This window comes from Prionailurus viverrinus, chromosome B2, assembly GCF_022837055.1.
Source record: "Prionailurus viverrinus isolate Anna chromosome B2, UM_Priviv_1.0, whole genome shotgun sequence".
In the NCBI taxonomy this organism is placed as follows: Eukaryota; Metazoa; Chordata; class Mammalia; order Carnivora; family Felidae; genus Prionailurus; species Prionailurus viverrinus.
This window is the reverse complement of record NC_062565.1, coordinates 97606796-97627115: the sequence shown is the minus strand read 5'-3', so window position 1 is coordinate 97627115 and position 20320 is coordinate 97606796. Positions and strand designations below refer to the sequence as shown.

Below are 20320 nucleotides of genomic sequence, written 5' to 3'. Positions count from 1 at the left end.
GAGAGGCAAGGAAACCTCAGATCTGCTCCGAATAGCTGCGACTCCAGGAGCAGCCAGGTGATGAACCGCACGCACTCACAGCTCCGCGGGTCTTTGCTGGGACCCCCCTAAAATGACCTCAAGGCAGCTAGCGGGACGCTGGGAAAGAAGGCGCAGGAGAAAAGGCACCACCGGGGACTCTTAAGGCTAGAGGAGGACCTACAGGAGCTCGAGGGGCGGGCCTCTGGCTTGGGGGCGGGATCAAGGGAGGGACCTCGCCGAGTTCCACGGCTGCGCGCGCCACGTCTCCCTTAGCGAGTGTATTGGGGAGAGGCAGAGGGAGGGAAAAACCGAGTGGGGCGGGAACTATTTCTTCTCGCGAGATCTGGCGACGGCAGCGGCGGTGGCGGCGGCGTGTCCGTGAGAGTAGCGTGGGGGCGGGGAGGAGAGGCGGCGGCGGCGGCGGCGTCCGAGCTACGCCACACAGGGCCGGGGTGTTGGGTGCTGGAGATCAGAGCGGGGTCGTGGCGGCGGCGGTGAGGACAGAGCGGCGGAGGGGGGGGGTGCTATGGCGGGACAGCAGTTCCAGTACGATGACAGCGGGAACACCTTCTTCTATTTCCTCACCTCATTCGTGGGGCTCATCGTGATCCCGGCCACATACTACCTCTGGCCCCGCGACCAGAACGCCGGTGAGTCCTGCCGGCAGCTGCCCGCGGACCCGCGCAGGCCCCGCCGGCCCCTGTGGGCCGCGCCGCCCCCGTCCGCTCCAGCCTAGCCCAGCCCCCAGCGTCCGGGTGATACAGCCCGCCCAGCCGAGCCTCGAGTCCAGGCGTCCGCCTCTGGCGGGGCCCGGGCTCGGCGGTGTTTCCCTGGTTCCTCTCCGGGCTCCTCTCCACCCTTGTTTCATTGTCCTTTTCAGGAGTTTCGCTTCGCACCCTCTCCCCCATTGTTCTGGACGCTCCTTGCAGCCTCCTCCTGCTTCTTTGTCTTCTCTGCCTCTGATTTTATTGGTTATTTTTCTATATGGAGGGAGCAGGATGGGTTGGGGAGGATGGGAATTGGGAGGTGAGAGAAGAGTTGGCAAAGGAGGAAGCCGAACGTGCAGGCACAACTCCGAGCCCCCAAGCCACGGCCCTCTACCCTCACACCCCCGTTTCTCTGCTGCAGCTGCCGTTACAGATGTTTTGGGCACTGTCTGAGCTGGATGGCATGTTTAGGACTCCTAACTGAGCTCACCGACCGCCCCTCCCCCCGTGCCTTTCCCCTGTTGCTTTTTCATTTGTTCACTCACGCTGTGGGGTTGGAAGCAATGCTGTTATTCCCCTTAGCAAAAATTGGCTGTTCTCTATTTCCTTCTCTTTGGAGTTTCCTGTTTATGGAGGAAAAGTGCAAGAATGAAGGATTAAGTGTGTAGGTATTGCATCTCGTTGGTGGTTGTGAGGTACCTGGTTCATTTGCTTTTAGTTCTAAATCTTTTCTCATTAAACACATGGGATTAGAACATAGAATAATAGAGATTCTTTTCGAGGCATTTTATGTTGCGCTGTACTAGGATATATGGCAAGTGATATTCTTGAAGCTGATGGAACTGCCAGGCCCTAATAGGTTATTTAACTAGTAGTTTTTGAGTAATAACATTTAGGGAAAGCTTTCAATTTCATAGGAGCTATGCCAATTTGATTAAACGTTTTCCTTCAAGTTCAGTGTGATGGAAGTCTAGGTTGTCCACGTTGTATACTGTATTTGGGGGCAGTTGGTAACAGTGAAGCATTTAATCATCTCAGAACTTTTTATGCTTTAAGACTCCATGTTCTGTAAAATTCTTGAATTACATCATGGAATTAAATTGAATTTAGGATAAATAGCAAAGGATTCCATCTTTTTGTACATTTGATGGTAAGTTTAAATATCCATTGGGTGCAAAATCTGCCCAAAGTTATCAGTTTTCTTACTTTGTGGATAGTTTGTGAAAGTTGGATTTTGGACTGTTGTGCCTTAGTTTCCTGTGTATTTAAATTATCTGGGTTCTTTGGACAGTGGTTGTATATGAATGATGAAGTCTTAATACTGTAATGGTTTCCCTTATCTGCCAAACCTAGGCCAATCTAATTTTATTTTGAGTGAAAAGTGAACTTCTGAGTACAGTGGTTTATTTTCACTTACTATCCCTATGTGTGCAACTGGTTGTGTGGAAGACAGAAGGGTATTGGGAGAGAGGTAGGTTTGGATAGAATGTGTTTCGAGAAGCTGCTGATTTCAGAAATTAGTTATTTTAATCTACACTGGACTTTTGAAATTTGAAAGTCCTATTTTCATGGTCGGTTTTGTATTATAAAATTTGCCTGATAACTTACAGGCAAGTTATACTTGAGCTGCTTCAGCATATAGTTAGTTGGTCTTTGGAAAGGTGGTAGGGAATTAATAGTGACTATATAAGTTATGGATTTCAAATGTCACTTTATTTAATCCTGTTGAAAACACAATGAAGTAGGTACTGTTATTATCATCTCTATCCTTATGTGAAGAAACTGCAGTTTAGAAAGCTTAAGTAACTTTCTCCTTTGTGGCAGAACCTGGTCTGCTTAGCTTCAAAGTCCTCTGTTGTCTCCAAATTGCTAGAGAGAAAGGTGTTGATTTGCCCTTTCTTTACATCTGGCTCTCTGCCTAAAGCTTGCCTTAATCAGTAAATGTGTACATGTTAATAATGTATTTGGTCTTGCTCAAAATTGCACTGTGAAAATTAAGGTGGATGCTTAAAATGCTATTCTCATCATCATGAAAATTGGTGGACGTTACTTGGACTATTTTTTATTTTTGTGTTTCTACTGTAATTTGAGTTGTTTCTTTAGAACTACAGTGGTATTAAAGGGATGTTTTTATTATAGTGACTTTTTTCCTGAAGTTCAGTTTGCAGTGTCTTGGGTATCAAAGAGAAATCTTGGAATTATTGGTTCACCCAAAGCTCTGAAAGTTTTTCTTCAGATGTTTGCAGCAAAATAATTTGGTGACTTGTATCAACAGGTGGCTACTTACAATCTTTATTCTTCTCACTTAGAAAATAGTATTAATATAGCATATTAATTTGGAATACTAATTTGTTTGATGATTGGTGTTGTAGATCCTCAAGGGCTTGTAAAGATAGAGACACTGTACTGTGTTTCTAAAAGCTGAAAAATTCTGAAATATGTATTTCCTCAAGGGCTTTGAATAAAGGATATGGACCTGTAGTAGTATTTTTGATTAACACAACAGGATATTTTTATATTTGATTTTGAAGCTTACTGTATTTCATTTTCCTGTGAAACTGCAAGTAGCCAGATGTAAAAATGTAGGCATATGAGTTTGAATTTCAGAGTTCTTATGGCATTCTTGACTTTTCAGGGATACTCTCTGCAGGAAAGTATGAAAATGTTTTCTTTGCCAGCATTTCTACATTAAAGTTCAGGTTAATTTTCGTTTTGTTTTTCAAGATGATGATACATGTGGGTCTTTTAGTTTCAAGGTTTATGCTTGTTTCAGTGTTGCTTTTCTTGAATTATTGGGGTCTTGGGTCCATTAGAAATTATGGCACCATTTCACAGATGGTAAAATGTATGGTTTGAGAGAGAGAAGTAGCTTGGTCATTGGCATATTTGATATGTTAATTGAAGTTCCTCTGTTATCCAGAGCACTAATGGAATCCTTTAGCCTTGATTATTGTCTAATCTATTGGGCTAAGTGCACTTACAGTTAATACCCCTTTTAGTAGTTGCGGGGTCCTATTTATTTTACTCTCCTGGTTGTTTGCAAATGTGTTGAGTAAGTTGACTGAATACTTTTTCAGACCATTATGGACAAAAGCTCTGCATGAAGTAATAACAGAGGGTTTAGATTTCCTTAGAACAGTGGTTCTCAACTCTGGCTACACATTAGAATCACTTGGGGAGCTTTAAAAAAAAAAAAAACTTATACCCATCCCCAGATATCTGATGTAATTGGTCTGGAGTGGGTGCTGTGTATTGGTTATTTTTAAAGGTCCCTATGTGATGTAAATGGTAGCTAGCAAAGAGAACTTCCTTAGTACTCATCTTTTGCTAGAGTTGTCATTTTGGGAGATGGTGTATTTCTTTTGATATGTGCTCTTTGCTAAAAAACAACCACTAGTGCTTTAGCCTTTTTGTTTTACGTAGCTAAGAAGCACTTCCTGTAGAACAGTGCTGTAAAGTTCTTGTAGTTGAAAGCCGAATATATTTGTTAAAACAGTGTTGGGGCACCTGGGTGGCTCAGTTGGTTCAGTGTCCGACTTCAGCTCAGGTCATGATCTCACAGCTTTTGAGTTGGAACCCCGCGTCAGGCTCTGTGCTGACAGCTCGGAGCCTGGAGCCTGGAGCCTGGAGCCTGGAGCCTGGAGCCTGGAGCCTGTGTCTCCCTCTCTCTCTGCCCCTCTCCTGCTCACGCTGTCTATCAAAAATAAATAAACATTAAAATAAATAAAACAATGTTAATAATACAGGTTTACAGTGGTATTTAACAAGAAAAAATAACTGCTTGTAAATATTAGAATTTCAAATAATCAAGAACATGCTTTTATCTGTTCCATAGATGAAGGCTTATTGATCCTTTGAATTGAGATAAAATATATCATTATCTTTTCCAGGTTATTGTTTCTTTAATTTCTTGACCTTATTTTTTTAAAACTTATTTGACCTTACTCCTTGATCTTACTGTTTCAAAACTGTCTGGTTTTGAAACCTGGATCTGCTGCTTTACTAACAGTGTGATCTTGGGCAAGTTATTTAACTTCTATATATTTTAGTTCACTCATCTGTAAAATAGAGACAGTAGTTATTTATTTTACAGAATTAATTCAGGAGTAAACAAATAGATATACTGTACTCAGGTTTTTTTCCCCATGGTTTTGAAAGGATGAGTAAAACTTAAAAAAAAAGTTATGTTTCTTTATTTTTCTTTGCTTTCTCCCTCTCAGACAGTGTGCAAGTGATTCAACTCTCTGACTTGGGAATGTGAATAGGAGTCCATTTTTAGTGCTCCGTAGTATAGTAAGAAAACTCTGAATTTGGAAAGTCAGAAGTTCTGGCTTTAAGTTCCAGCTTTGTTCCTATTTTGTTATTTCTGAACTCAACCTCATTTTCTAGGCATAATAATAATATGCCCTATAAGAAGTGATTCTCAGAAGCAAAGAAATAAAATGCACATAAACATGCCCACAAAACTAAACACAGTGTAGACATTCCTTCATTTGATAGGTATTTATAGAGGATTAACTATGTGCTAGATACTGCTTCTAGGTGATGGATCAGATTTTTAAGTGCATAGAACTTTTTTCTTACTAGGTTGTATATACCCAGTACAGAAAAGCACACACACAAAGAAAGCAGAACAAAAATTGCTTGTAATCGCATCACCCAGAGGTAATTAAACATTTCGGTGTGTGCACCTCCCCCTTTTCTTCCTCTTCTGGGGATGACTGTAGACATGGTCCTTCCTCTTGTTGCGGAAGGCCCTACACCCCCCTCCAGCCTGAGACAGATAATTGTGATTCTCATCTCAGCTCTGCTGCTGTTCATTTGAATGTTTGCTAGCCCAAGGCAAGTAGTGCTGAATGCACTCATAATAGCACTTTGAGCCAGACTCAGGTATTATCCCAATTTTACTAATAGGAAAACTAAGTCCTAGAGGAGGAAAGTTTATCTAAAGCCGTATAGCTTCTAGCTGGAAGATTGGGTGTTGGATCCAAAACCGTCTTAATGCTAGAGCTTCTCTTGTTAGCCATTACTCTTGTACTGCCTCCTGTAATATAACACACGATAGTAAGTATTGAAATGGTAAGTGGAAAGTGCTGTGAGAGCACAGAGGAAGAAATGAATAATTCTGTTTCTAGATTTGGGTATTTCATGCAGAGGAGGTTGTTTGAGATGGGTCATAAAGGGTCGGTGGGGGAAATGTATCCCTTAGGTAGGAGAAAGTATATGCAAAAGCATGGAGATGTTTAATAAATGGTAGAGATTTGCTGTGTTCTTAAAAGTAAATCAGCCATCTTAGGACTCTTATACTTTATTTTGTAATTTTTTGGGTAAACAGTGGAAGTTTTTAAATAGTTCATGACATGGTCAGTTTGCCATTTTAGGAAGCTTATACTTTATCCTGTAAGTTATTGGATAAACAGTGGAGTTTTTAGAGTAGGGTAATGCCTTGGTCAGTTTTGCTCTTGTGGAACATTGTGTGGAGAATGATTTGGCAGAAGAGGATGGGAGGTTGGTGGGTGGGGAAGAACTAGATAGAGAAGGAGACCATTTCAGAGGCTGATTAGTCCGCTGAAATGTCAGGATGTAGGGGAATGGGTAGATTAGAAAGAGAACTCTAAGATAGCTTGGACTACTTATAGAATGTAAAAGTACCTTGGAGAGAATTAAAGTGGAGTGCAGATTTTGAATTTTCACTTATTTCTCCCTCCCTCCCTCTCTCTTTTTAAAAAAATTTTATTTATTTATTTTGAGAGAGACAGAGACAGCAACGAGGGGGAGGGGCAGAGAGAGGGAGAGAGAGAATTCCAAGCAGGCTCTGCACTGTCAACACAGAGCCTGATGCAGGGCTCAAACCCAGGAACTGTGAGATCATGCATGACCTGAGCCGAAACCAAGAATCAGATGCTTAACTGACTAAACCACCCAGGCACCCCTGTTTCTCCCTCTCTTAAAAGCTGTTTGGTGGGGCACCTGGGTGGTTCAGTTGGTTAAGCCTCCAACTTTGGCTCAGGTCATGATCTTCTGGCTGGTAAGTTCAAGCCCCATGTCGAGCTCTGTTCTGACAGCTCAGAGTCTGGAGCTTGCTTCGGATTCTCTGTCTCCCTGTCTCTCTGCCCCTCCCTGTCTCATGCTCTTTCTCTTCTTCAAAAATAAACATTAAAAAAAAAAAACAACCCTGGTGATTGGCCCAATAATAACCTACTTTTATCAGTTCAGTTTTGGGATTGAGTTCAGGGAAAAGGGTGGGGATGATCATTTTTATTTCAAATGAAATATTTCAATTGAAAATTATCTATTGATTTATCTAGGTTTCTAATTATAGTGGAGTTGATTATTTCAGTCTGTTGAATGGAATTTAGCAGAAAAAACTGGCTCATATAGCTTTGTGTTCACAGGAGTATATTTTATGAGCATTCATATTTAATTTAGAACATATAGTCTTTTTAAGACTTTAGATCTTGAAGGGATGTTAGACATCTGAGAAGTCTGAGTCATTTTGAAATAAAGTCATTTCCCTCTGATCTATCCTGACAGAAAGGGGAATCAGACATGTACGCTTAAGTCCTACACAGCAGAGGAAACCAGCTGGGACCTTGGCATAATGAATTATAGTGCAGCATTTAGGCTTTGTAGATGTGGTGACAAACATTGGATTAGTAAATGCATTGTTGCAGTTGTTTTTATTTAAAGGTCATACTGCATACTTGCTTCATCTTGGAAGAACCTGAAAAACAAAGATAGTCCTATTTTCATTTTCTCGGATATTTGTTCCCTTAGTCATACTTTTTATTCAGACATAAGGGAAGTCACAACAAATGTATCCATACTGTACTTGGACTTTCTTTTAAAAAAGGTTTTCTGTTACCAGACTTTATCAATAAGAAATGTTACACATTCTTACCATCACATTGTTTTTTGAAAGATGTTGGCTCATTCTCTTAAAAAGGCGTTCCTTTTACATTTTGAGATTGTGTTTGTGTCCGTATGGATGAAGGGATTTTCATCTGGAAAGTAGGTTTTTTGCTTGTTTGGTTATATCTAGTAGTTATTGTTTGAGCCTTAGCTGTTTGCCTGTACCAGGAGGGCAGAAGATAGGAGTATGAATGCCATTGTTTTGATAAGAGTTTGTAATCTGGGTGGGGTGGAAGGATTAGGTTTAGACAAGTCTGTGAATTATATCCATAGCACAACAAAGTAAATGTAAGAGCAGTGAAAACAAGTGCTTTGGAAGTTAGGTGGATAAAGTATTTGCATTTGGTTGGTAACGATAGTGGGGATCTAGAGTTCAGGAAAGGCTCTTGAGAGTAGGTCAATTTTGACTAAACTATTAAAGGATGAGAAAGATTTAATGGGTTGAATGGTGGGGGTAGGGGTCCAAAGAAGAAATCATACGAGGGGGGGCTCCTGGCTGGCTCAGTCGGTGGGCCCTGTGACTCTTGATCTTGAGGTCATGAGTTTGAGCCCCACACTAGGTGTAGAGATTACTTAAAAATAAAATCTTTAATAATAATTAAAAAACGAAATCATATGAGCAAAAAGTACAGAGGCTGGAAAGCATGGAACATGTTAAAAATACAGATCAGTTGAAGCAGAAATCATTCATTGATTAAGTGTGAGAAAAGATCTGAAAAGTTGATTTAAGTCAAAAGGAGAATCTTGTATGCCTAGCTGAAGAGTTCATATGTTTTTTGGTTGACAGTATGTCATTTTTGGACATTTTAGAACATATTTTTACAGTTGTATGCAAATTAATGTGATAACGTTTCATAGAATGAGAAAGAACAGAGATTAAGAAGCAGAGGGATAATGTGGGCCTGAACAGTGGTGGTGGCAATAGGAAGAAACAGGACATTCTTCAGATACTGCTGAGGTGGAATCTTTTCTTTTTAAATTTTATACTGTATAAGTTTATATCATATTATATAATTATATATACTTTGGTAAAGTATATATAATGTAAAATTTCTAGTTTTAGCCATTTTAAATGAACAATTCAGTAGCATTAATTACATTTACAATGTTGTGCAGCCATCACCACTGTTTACAATATTTTTCATCACCCCAGACAAATTATATACCTATTGACAATAACTCCCCATTCTCTTTTTCCTCCAGCCCCTGAAAAACTCTAATTTACTTTTTGTCTCTATAAATTTGCCTATTCGAGTTATTACATGTAAGTGGAATCCTACAATATTTGTCCTTTTGTGTCTAGCTTATTTCGTTTAGCATAACGTTTTCAGATTCATTCATGTTGTCATGTATCTGAACTTCATTCTTTTCATGGTTGAATAATATTCCATTGTATGGATATAGCACATTTTTATTCATCTGTTGAACGCTTTTTGTTTTATTTTTAATTAGAGCGCAGGCATGAACAGGGGAGAGGAGCAGAGAGAGAGAGAGAAGAAAAAAATTAAGCAGGTTCTGCACTCAGCATGGAGCCTGGTGTGGGGATTGATCCCATGACCCTGGGATTATGCATGACCTGAGCCAGGATCCAGAGTGGGACACTTCAACTAGCTGAGCCACCCAGGTGCCCCTATTGAATTGTAAATAATGCTGTAGTGAGCATTGTCATATAAGTATCTCTTTAAGTCCTTATTTTCAGTTTTTTGGGGGTATATATTACTAGGAGTGGAATTGCTGGGTCATAGGGTAATACTATGTTTAGCTTCTTGAGGAACTGCCAGACTGCCACAGAGCTGCACCATTTTGCATTTCTACCAGCAATGTAGATGGGTTCTAATTTCTGCATATTCTCTTTGCTTATTTTTCATTCTTTAAAAATTATAGCCATTGTAATAGATGTGAAGTGGTATTTCATTATGGTTTGGATATGCATTTCCCTAGTGGCTAATGATTTTGAGCATCATTTCATTTGTTTGTTGGCCATATGTATATCTTCTTCGGAAAAATGTCCATTCAAATCTTTTGTGCAGAGCTCGATGTGTTGTTTATCTTTTTTTTTTGTTAACTTGTAGGAGTTCTTTATACATTCTGGATATGAATCCCTGCTAGATACATGGTTTGAAAAGATTTTCTTCCATTCTATAGATTGTCTTTTCACTTTCTTGTGTCTTTTGATGCATGAAAGTTTTTAAGTTTGATGAAGTCCAATTTATTTTATCTTTCATTGCTTGTGTTTTTATTGTCTAAGAATCCATTGGCAAATCCACGGTCATGAAATTTTATCCCTGCATTTTCTTACAAGAGAATTATGGTTTTGGTGTTGTGTACATTTTTTTTTTTTTTTTTTTTAAGTTTTGAGAGAGAAAGAGAGACAGAGCATGAGCAGGGGAAGGGCAGAGATTGGGAGACATAGAATATGAAGCAGGCTCCAGACTCTGAACTGTCAGCACAGAACCTGACATGGGACTTGAACTCATGAACTGGGAGATCATCACCTGAGCTGAAGTCAGATGCTTAACCAACTGAGCCACCCAGGCACCCCAAGTTGTGTAAATTATTTATATTTGGATATTAACCCCTTGTTGGATATATCATTTACAGATATCTTCTCCCATTCAGTAGGTTGCCTTTCCTTTTTGTTGATTACCTTTGCTGTGCAAAAAGCTTTTTATTTTGGTGTAGCCCTAATAGTTTATTTTTGCTTTCATTTTCTTTGTTCTATATCTATACTTTAGTGATTAATATGCTATTCCTTTGTATCATTATATAATTATATATACTTTGTGCCTTTAGACAAGTTAACCTTTCTGGGCGTCAATTTTATTTATTTATTTTGACAGAGAGAGGGAGGGAAAAAGAGAGGGAGGGGCAGCGAGAGAGGGAAAGAGACTCTCAAGCAGGTTTGCATCAGTGCAGAGTTCAGTGTGGGGCTCAGTCTCACAAACGTGAGATCATAACCTGAGCTGAAATCAGGAGTTGGGACATTTAACCTACTGAGCCACCCAGGCAGCCCTCAACATTTTTAAAGTATAATACATACATGCATGCCCTCAGGGTTATTGGGAAGTCTAAATGAGAAAATTCATGCATTCAACAATTATGTATTAAGCACCTACTATTTGCCAGGCATTGTGCTAGGCAGTGGAATGTGGGATAAACAATGTAGGCGGGATCCTTATTCTCTTGAAGCTTACATCCTAGTGTGGGGGAGATGAGTGACATACTACATATAAACAATAAAATATCAGATAGTGATATGTACTGTGTAGAGAAGTAGAGTATTCAGAGAGTCTTCCTGAGAACATTCCTTCATGCTGTGACAAAAGGCAGCCAGTTATTCAGAGGTTTGAATTGGGTAGGAAAAGCCTGTTATAGGCTGAATGAACAGTTGTGTGTGTACAAGAGCCTTTAAGGCAAAAAAAAGTTGGGCATATTCCACCAACAGAGAAGACCAGAGTGGCAGGGGTATGTCAGGTGAGGAGAATAATCTGGGATAAATTCAGAGAGGGAGCTGGGGTGCAGAGCAGGTCTATAAGCCAGGGAAAGAAGTTTGGATTTTAAGTTTGGATGGGAAGGTTATTGAAGGTTTTTAAGCAGAGAAGTGACAAGATCTTGACTATTTTATTTCTTAATGAGAGGAGAATAGTTTTTGGCCACTTTATATATCCTTTTATGGGTAATGTCTTTTCTACTTAAAATGTTTATTTAAAAAATTTCAGTTACAGGGGCGCCTGGGTGGCTCGGTCGGTTAAGCATCCGACTTCGGCTCAGGTCATGATCTCACGGTCCGTGAGTTCAAGCCCCACATCAGGCTCTGTGCTGACAGCTCAGAGCCTGGATCTTGTTTCAGATTCTGTGTCTCCCTCTCTCTCTGCCCCTCCCCTGTTCATGCTCTGTCTCTCTCTGTCTCAAAAATAAATAAACGTTAAAAAAAATTAAAAAATTTTTAGTTACATATTTAAGAAATCACGTACTGGGGGCAGCTGGGTGACTCAGTCAGTTAAGTGTCTGACTCTTGATATTGGCTAAGGTCACAATCTCATGGTTCATGAAATAGAGCCCCTCAGCAAGCCCTGCAGCGCAGAGCCTGCTTGGAATTTCCTCTCTCTTCCTCTCTCTCTCTCTGCCCCTCCCCTGATTGTGCTCTCTCCCTCTTCTCTCCCCCCTCAAAATAAATAGACATTTGAAAAATTAAAAAATCACATCCTATAAAATACCCTGCGGGTGGTCCCTGGTTATAATGGTTTGACTTAGGATTTTCCAATATAAAGTATGAAGTTGATACGCATTCGGTGGAAACTGTGCTTCACATTTTGAATTTTGATCTTTTTCTGGGCTAGTGGCATGGGGTACAGTGCTGTTAATGGTACTGGGCAGCAGCCGTGAACCACAGCTCCCAGTCAGCCATGTGATCATGAGGGTAAACAACTGATGCACTTAAAACCGTTCTGTAGCATACATCCGTTCTGTTTTTAACTTTCAGTACAGTATTTGATAAATTAAACAGGTTTCCTTCTTCGTTACCAGAGTATGCAGGGGGTATAGGTGGCAGATGAACCCAAGTTTCTGAAATCTTCCAATTTAGATAATCTGATGATAGTGAGTAGTGTTTAGTCAATCCTCTTTTGTCTAAAGCTCTTTTGTCTAAAATTGTGTCATATTGGCAACAGTGTGCCTTTATTTTAAAAATAAGTTTTAGTATTTAGAGTTTTAACTTTTTTTGAACATATGGGATATTTACAAACTTATAAGTGAAAGAAAGCATAGCAGATACTTTACTCAAATTTTAGTGATTTATCAATTTATAGTATTTATGTTGTCTTCATACCAAAAAACGTAGCATCGAATTTTAACATATAAAAGCTTATAGATGTTAAACCTGAGTATGATAAACATACTGATTTTTTGGGCAGTATGTGCTAAAGGATTTATAGGTGGAGCATCTTGATATCTGTAGTTTACTGGAAGATAGTTCAGATAAAAAAGAATGGGGAGGGGGCTGCGTGGCTCAGTCCGTTAAGCATCTTCCTCTTGATTTCAGCTGAGGTCATGAACTCACTGTTCCTGAAATCAAGCCCCCAAACTTGGCTCTGTGCTGACAGGGGGAGTCTGCTTGGGATTCCCTCTCTCCCTTTTTCTCTGCCCCTCCCCCAACTCGTACATGCACATGTTTTCTCTCCCCCCACCCCCAATAAATAATAAACTTAGAAAAAAAAGTGGGAGGGGAAAGAGGGAACTAGAGGTAAAGCCAAGAGTTGCAAAATGTTAACATTTGGTGAATTTAGATGAAGGATGTTTTCATTGTGATATCTTTCAACTTTTTTGAAGGTTTGAAATTTTTCAAAAAGTTGGGAAAAACATTAGTCACAGGGAATAAAAAAATTAATTTTTAGAGGTATGTGTCAGTATTATAAGAAATGACTTAGGATGAAAATATATTACCTTAGGATAAAATTATGTGAGGGAAATAAAATGAAGGGCTGGCTTGTTCATGAAGTTTTGTAAAGGGAAATGTTGTAAATGGTAAATGTATGAAATTGCTGTGGTTTTTAGGTTTAATTGGTGTGTTTAAAAGTGATGGAACTATTTTATTTTAAAATGTCAACTCATATCAGAAATGACATCTTTTGTACCTCTTCAGACTTCTGGTGAAAAATTTGAGATGCCAAATGAGAAACCTACAAGTAGGTACATGAGTTTTACAAATTCTTTTGCGGTAATGAAGCAAACAGGTTTGAAGATTTAAGATCTGGCTAATGTTCTTTCAGCTCTTTGGGTTCCAGGAATATGGTGCTAAGAGTTCACTCAGTTATACTACACCTTGGCAGATCATACTGGCATGGGCAGATGGATGTGACTATTTTAGCAAAAGGCATTATATAGCTTATGAAGCGCAGCCATATTAACCTTCTCCCAAACCTGTACTATTCCCACGGACATAAAAACTTTATGTTCACCTGCCGAGAGCAGTCATAATATGTTGTTATATAGTTTAAGTCACAGAATTGTTTTATGACTTTGTAATTTCCCTTTTCTGTAAATGTGTATTGATTTCTTTAAAAACTATATCATAAGTAAATGGTATTACTAACATAATTTTTACTAGCTATAACACTAGTAATTTATAAATGAACTTAAAAACAAATTCTAAGTGTCTTTTAAAAAACTACCTGGAAAGACCTCACTTGTGGTAGTTGCTTTCACTTGAGATCATTCATACAGAGATTTGGAATGTGTGCTATGAATGTTTAATCGTGCTGGAAATCTAAATGCCAGTGTCTTCCTGTGTAAACCATAGCTTGTAGTACTTATTGATTGACTTCTGTATTCTCCTAAAAGGCTAAGATTTAATTTTTGGATTGGAAGAGTGAGGCGTACAGGTACATATACGTTGTGCAAAACTACGTAACTGAAAATCGTGTGTACTTTTTTTGGCTAGAGACATTGGGAGAATGTCATTCCTTTTAATAGATCAAGCTGGCTAATAAAGAGACTTCTGCATTGTTCTTATAACCTTATCAAACATTTCCTTGGTTTTATAGAAAATGGGAGACTGTGGAGGCTTAATTAATGAAATACAGATTAAAAAATCACCAGTGGTATTTTCAAGTGTCTTGAAAATAACCATGAAAATCAGAAAATCAATATTACTACCATTTCATTCTCAGACCCCATTTAAGTTTTGTCACTTGTGTCAGTGAAGTTGTTTATAGCAAAAGATCCAGCTCAGAATCACACATGACATTTAGTTGACATGTTTCTTTAATCTCCTTTAGTCTGGTACAGTTCTTCAGCTTTTTGACTTCCAAAATTACAGGTCAGTTATTTTGTAGGATGGCTCTGGATTTGGCTGGTGTTTAATCATGATTAGATTCAGATTTGTATCTTAGGCAGGAATTTCACAAAAGTGATTCTGTGTTCCTCTTATTATGTTCTATCAGATGGCATATGATTGCATTTTGTCCCATTGCTGATAATGTTTACTGAGCACCTGATTAAGATAATGTCTGCCAGGCTTTCTGTATTAGTTTCTTATTGGTGCTGTAACAAATTCCCACAGTCTTAATGGCTTATTACATTATTGCAATGTAAATTTATTCTCTTACAGTTCAGGAGGCTGGAAGTCCAAAATCAATTTCACTAGGCTAGTCATGGAGTTCGTAGAGCTGGTTCTTCCTGGAGGCTCTTGGTTAGAGTCTATTTCCTTGCCTTTTCCAGCTTCTAGAGATAGCCTGGGCTCCTTGGCTTATGATTCCTCCTTCCATGTTCAGAGGATATCACTCCACCATCTGCTCCTGTTGTCATATCACCTTCTTTGTCTTTGACCCTCCTGCTTCCTCCTTATAAGGACCCTTGTGACTATATTGTATCCATCCAGATAACATAGAATACTCTCCTCTCTCAAGATCTTTAATTTAATTGGATCTGTAGAGTCTTTTTTGCCATGTAAGATAATGTAGTCACTGGTCCTGGCTATTAGGATCTGAACTTCCTGGGTGGCAGTTATTCAGCCTACCATACTTTGCCACTGTAAAATTATTTTTTCCCTTTTGTAATTTGTGGGAAGGCACTTGAATCCCTTGATCTTATTAGTGGAGAATGGTATTTAGAAACTAGATCTGGGTACTAGTGTGCTTACTGCTATTGGTCTCACGCACTGTTCCTAGGCTCACTTAATAGACAGTGCCTATATGTGTATGTATATAAGTCTACGTCTGTAATCCTTTATTAAAATATATTAGTTTATAGCAGTATCTTCAATTCCAATTCAGTACCACAGGATTCATTCTTATTATTTTCTCATATATATAACTCCCTTCTGAGTCCAGTTATCCTTTGTGTATTAACTTATTTGATCAATCCCCCTGTATGTTACCAGTCTCCTTTTCTGTCACCACCCCTTTCCCTCTATGGATCCGTCTTCACCACACCTGGTTGGTTCTGCTACCTCCTGTCACCTAGCTCTCCATGTGGATGCTTTCCTCAAAGCGTGGTGGTAACAGGGTAGTTGGACTTCTTACATGGTGGCTTTGGAGCATTCTGTTATAGGCAAAGTTCTTTTACTTATCTAACATCTCATTTAAGGACTGTGATTTTGTGGTTTTTTTAGTATTGTGAAAAAATTTATATTTAGTATTAGCCAGCTAGACTCCATTTAGATGATCTCATTTTTGTTGGCAACATCCAAAGCATTATAGTCAGGAGCCAGTGGACCATATGCCTTCTTAATCACGCCTGATCAGGGAGTTGACCATGGCCCTTGTCAATATCATAGAGCTTCTTCATAATCTGTCTGATCTGGTGCTTGTTGGCCTTGACATCCATAATGAACACAAGTATTGTTGTCTTCTATCTTCTTCATGGCTGACTCATTGCTCAGGGGGAACTTGATGATGGCATAGTGGTCAAGCTTGTTGCTCTTCCAGAGAAAATATTTGGGCTGCCTTTGGAGTGTCTTGGGCCACCAGAAGGTGGGTAACATGCAGATCTTTTTTTTTTTTTTTTTTTTTTTTTGTGGCTGTGGTTGCCTTTCAGCACTGCCTTCTTGGCCTTCCAAGCCTTTGTTTTGGCTTTGGCTTTGGGAGGGGCAGGGTTTTTTTTCCTTTGCTTTCTGCATGCCATCTTTGCTAAGAGGTACACTTTTTAAAAATTAAATTAAATTTTATTTTATTTTTTTTTGGTACATTTTTATTTTATAACTTATTATTTTTTTAACTTGGGAGACTTATTCAAGTGATTGGTAGTGAGTTTATTAGTAAAACAATACATGATATTTTGGCTTGGTTTAATTCCTTTTTAGTTGAATTGCAGATTTTTTTCTGAGGACTAAAATAATGCCTTTCATAACTCTTATATGAACCTATTTTAACTTCTTATGGGTTTGGGTGACTTTTCTAATTTAACATTTTCATGATTGAATAATACCATTTCCGCTTAGCTTCCTTAATAAGCTGCATGTTTCAACTATTTTATACTTTCTGTACCTCCTATAGCAGAAGGGAAAGGAAGAAAGCATTTCTCAGAAATTACTGATTATGTGACTATTTTGGATTCAAGTCATTTTTTTGCGTTTTTTGATTAGAAGTTATTTAAGTCTCATATGCAAATGGTTGCCTGGTAGTTGAACAAAATTTTCCAGATAGATCATTTGTTTGGAGTGGCAGAAAAATTAACCTATATTGTGAATTTTTCTTAAAGGTTATTTGAGAAGGTAGTACTTTGATGTTCCAACAAAATTTAGCATGGTAATGAAGGTTAGTATGTTATTAACTGGTTTTGTCTTCACAGTGAAAAATGCTTCAACTTATCATCTTATTTATTTATTGTTTTGACAGAGCAAATTCGATTAAAGAATATCAGAAAAGTATATGGAAGATGTATGTGGTATCGTTTACGGTTATTAAAACCCCAGCCAAATATTATTCCTACTGTAAAGTAAGTAATTGGTTTCAATTAAAAAAATACTTCTTATTCTTTGCTAGGTATCATATAAAATATGGGTGTAATGATGAATAAGACATATGTTTAAAGAAATTGTAGCCTTAGTAGGGGTAAGATGTGAGTTTGAGAGCTGTCTGAACAGAATGATTTAGGAGAGAGAATGTACTTTTTTTTTTTAATGTTCATTTACTTTCGAGAGACAGAGCATGAGCAGGGGAGGGGCAGAGAGAGAGGCAGACACAGAATCAGAAGCAGGCTCCAGGCCCGAGCCCTCAGCACAAAGCCTGACAGGCTCAAACCCATGAACCATGAGATCATGACCTGAGCCGAAGTCGGACGCTTAACCAACTGAGCCACCCAAGACACCCTGAGACAATGTACTTCTGACTTGAGGGAGGATGGGAGAAAGGGAAGTCAAATCTTGAAGGAAGACCTTGTGCATCTTGCCAGGATTTGAATTTTGCCTTAAAGATTATGGGGGAATCTTTAAAAGATTATCAAAAACAGGGAGGTGACATGATCAAGTTTGCATTTCATAGTGATAATTAAGGTTTATTGAGCACACACTGTATGCCAGATGTGCTAAGGCTTTATGTGTTATCTCCTAATTTTATCATTAACTACAAAGTAGATGTTTTTGCTGTTTTCTGAGATGAAGAACCTGAGACTAAGAGGTTCTCTTCGCTCCTGGAGAGCTAGAAGCGTTCCTGGAGCTAGAAGCGGTGGAACGGGGACCTAGTCACCCTTTATTTTTGCACGCCAATCTGATTAAACAAGCCATTAGAATTTTTAATTAGAGCAGGAGTGTTTGATTTTGTGAGGCAAGGGGGCCTGGGGTCTGCTGGTTTAGAGACTAGGCTTTGGACCTTCACCCTGAGTTGTCAGTTTTGAGGTAGTAGATGAATCTGATAGGTGATGAAAGAGTTGCCATTATAGGAGGACTGTATCTGGTGAATTACTTATATCTGTCTATCCAGTAGATAGGAGGGGAAGAACTAGCAGAGGAAATTAGTAAAAGTAGAACCATGTATTTTTTGATCTTGGTTTAAATGATGATGATAATTTTCAACATCTCTAACTTCAAGGGTTTTAAATAGTTTTTCTTTGTAAGGTTTGACTTTGCCTAGTTTAGTTCCTTTACAGAGGAAGGGAAATCTTAGCTTTGGTGTTAAGAGTTCTTCAACGATGCAAAACTAAAACTCAAAGTTAGTGTTTACAAGAGTAGTTTTATGTTCACTGTTGACTCTGCTTTTGCTTCTCATAGTTTTATGAGGCAGCAAGGCAGATATTTTTGCCCTCCCAATCTCTTCTTTTCTGGGCTTTGGTCAACACTTTGTTAGTATCTGAACTTCAGTTTTCAAGGAAAAAGCCCAATTGTGTAAAGTTCTCTTCAGTGATTAGCAAACTGATTTACTTAAATGAAAGTACAGATTAAGGGATGTTTATAAGTAAGGAAGAATTAAATAGATAACTGGTAACAATTTTAGATAAGGTCAGAAACCATCAAAACCTTTTTGCTCCATAACCTTAAAGCATTCTTTCAGAATTAAGCAGTCATTGTATAATGCTCTAATTTGTGGAAGTTGGTTCCAAAATGACCTTTAAAATATGCTTAAAGAAAAACACGAGACTTCACAAGTTGATCACTGACCCTATATGTAGGGAAAAATGCTTATCTTTTCACAGGACCTAAATAATGTTTTTTAAAAATTGGGTGGGGATCATGATGAAATCCACTATGTTTCCACCTTTGCTTGGTTTTTAGGAAATGAAAACCTGGCTTTATTGGTGGTTATAGTTTTCATCAGCCTCTGAGGGATTCTGTTATGAGATTGTCTTCTCTTCCCTTTATATTTTGTCTCAGAGAGCCAGGTGCTACATGTAAAGCTATCATGGGGTGTAGCATATCCTAGGTGTTTTCATTTTCCTTCTACCTTTGTTTGCTTTTAAATCTTGTTTATTTGTTTGTTTTTGGTGGTTTTCAATTTTACTTTTATCTTTGTTTTCTGAGCTTTCTTAGCCTTTTGGGGGAGTTGGCAGAACGAAATGTGGAATTATTAACTTGTGTGGGAATAAAGTAGGTTTTCAAGTGTTTTTTAACAAATTGAAGGTATAGCGAACTTTGGGTTTGAATTAAAAATTACTGTTTAGGGACACTTGGTTGCCTCAGTTGGTAGTGTCCAACTTCAGCTCAGGTCATGATCTCATGGTTCATGAGTTTGAGCCCGCATTGAGCTTGCTGCTGTCAGCACAGAGCCCACTTCAGATCCTCTGTCCCCCTCTCTGCCCCTCCCTCGCTCACACTCTATCTCAAAAATGAATAAACATTTATTTTTAGAAAATTACTGTTTAAATTATTTTCATTATTCATTCAATAAGTAGTTATTGTATGCCTATTATGTATGTATCAGGTGTTGTACCAAGAGCTGATATATTGTGATTAACAAATAGATGTGGTTCAACAACTTAACAGTTGTGAGAAATACAAGTAAACAGGTAATGATAATAATAAGGGCTGTGAGGTGGGTGCCATGAAAGAGCAGAGGAAGGGCTCTCAACTCTGGCTTGAGACAGGGAAGGCTTCTCTGAGTGAGGTCAGAGCTGAGATTTGGGTCAGAGATACTAAGAACAGCTAACAGGAATCGATTGTTTGCTATCAGTGAGGCACCTTCTAGGTGCTTTACATACCTAATCTCATTTAATTATTAAATCTACCCTAAAAATTGGAAACCGAGTTGTAAAGGAGAAAGCGACTTTCCAAGATCTCTAAGTTAATAAGTAGTGAAGCTGGGATTTGACCTCCGGTAGTTTTATTTCAGAGCCTATGTTCTTAATTACCTCTCCCTACATAGCTAGGTAAGAGTGTTCCAGTTACGGCATCCTCTTTGTCTTTGGGTGTTTAGGTAGTATGGAAAGCCGCTTGCAGTACTGTATTTTGCCCTTAATAAGAATTAGAACGTTATTTTGGCCAGGTAGAAAGAAATTTGCATCTGAATGCCAACTGTGTTTAAGCTACTCTGGGGTTAGTCAAAACTGAGTGAGATACTGTCCACAGCTCAAGGAGCTTGCAGTGAGTTCGAGGGGGAGAGACATGGTTTTACTTCTTTTGCTTCTTTTTGGCTGTTTCTCCGTTGATGACCTTGGCAAAGGTAAGGCTTGCTTTGAGGTATGAGTCTGGAAGGATGAATAGTGTTTGGATAGGCAGAGATGGGGAATGGGAATTCTAAGTAGAAAGATTC

General features: G+C 38.8%; 1 protein-coding gene across 1 annotated transcript in view; it reads left to right on the top strand.

The window, feature by feature from the left end:
• The first annotated feature begins 443 nt into the window (after positions 1–443).
• SEC63 (SEC63 homolog, protein translocation regulator) overlaps positions 444–20320 on the top strand; it is a 77502-nt gene continuing 57625 nt past the window's right edge. The window contains exons 1-2 of the mRNA XM_047859413.1: positions 444–671; positions 16976–17075. Of these exons, the coding sequence (XP_047715369.1) occupies positions 548–671; positions 16976–17075 (224 nt within the window). The 5' untranslated portion in view covers positions 444–547. The remainder of the gene's footprint in view (positions 672–16975; positions 17076–20320) is intronic.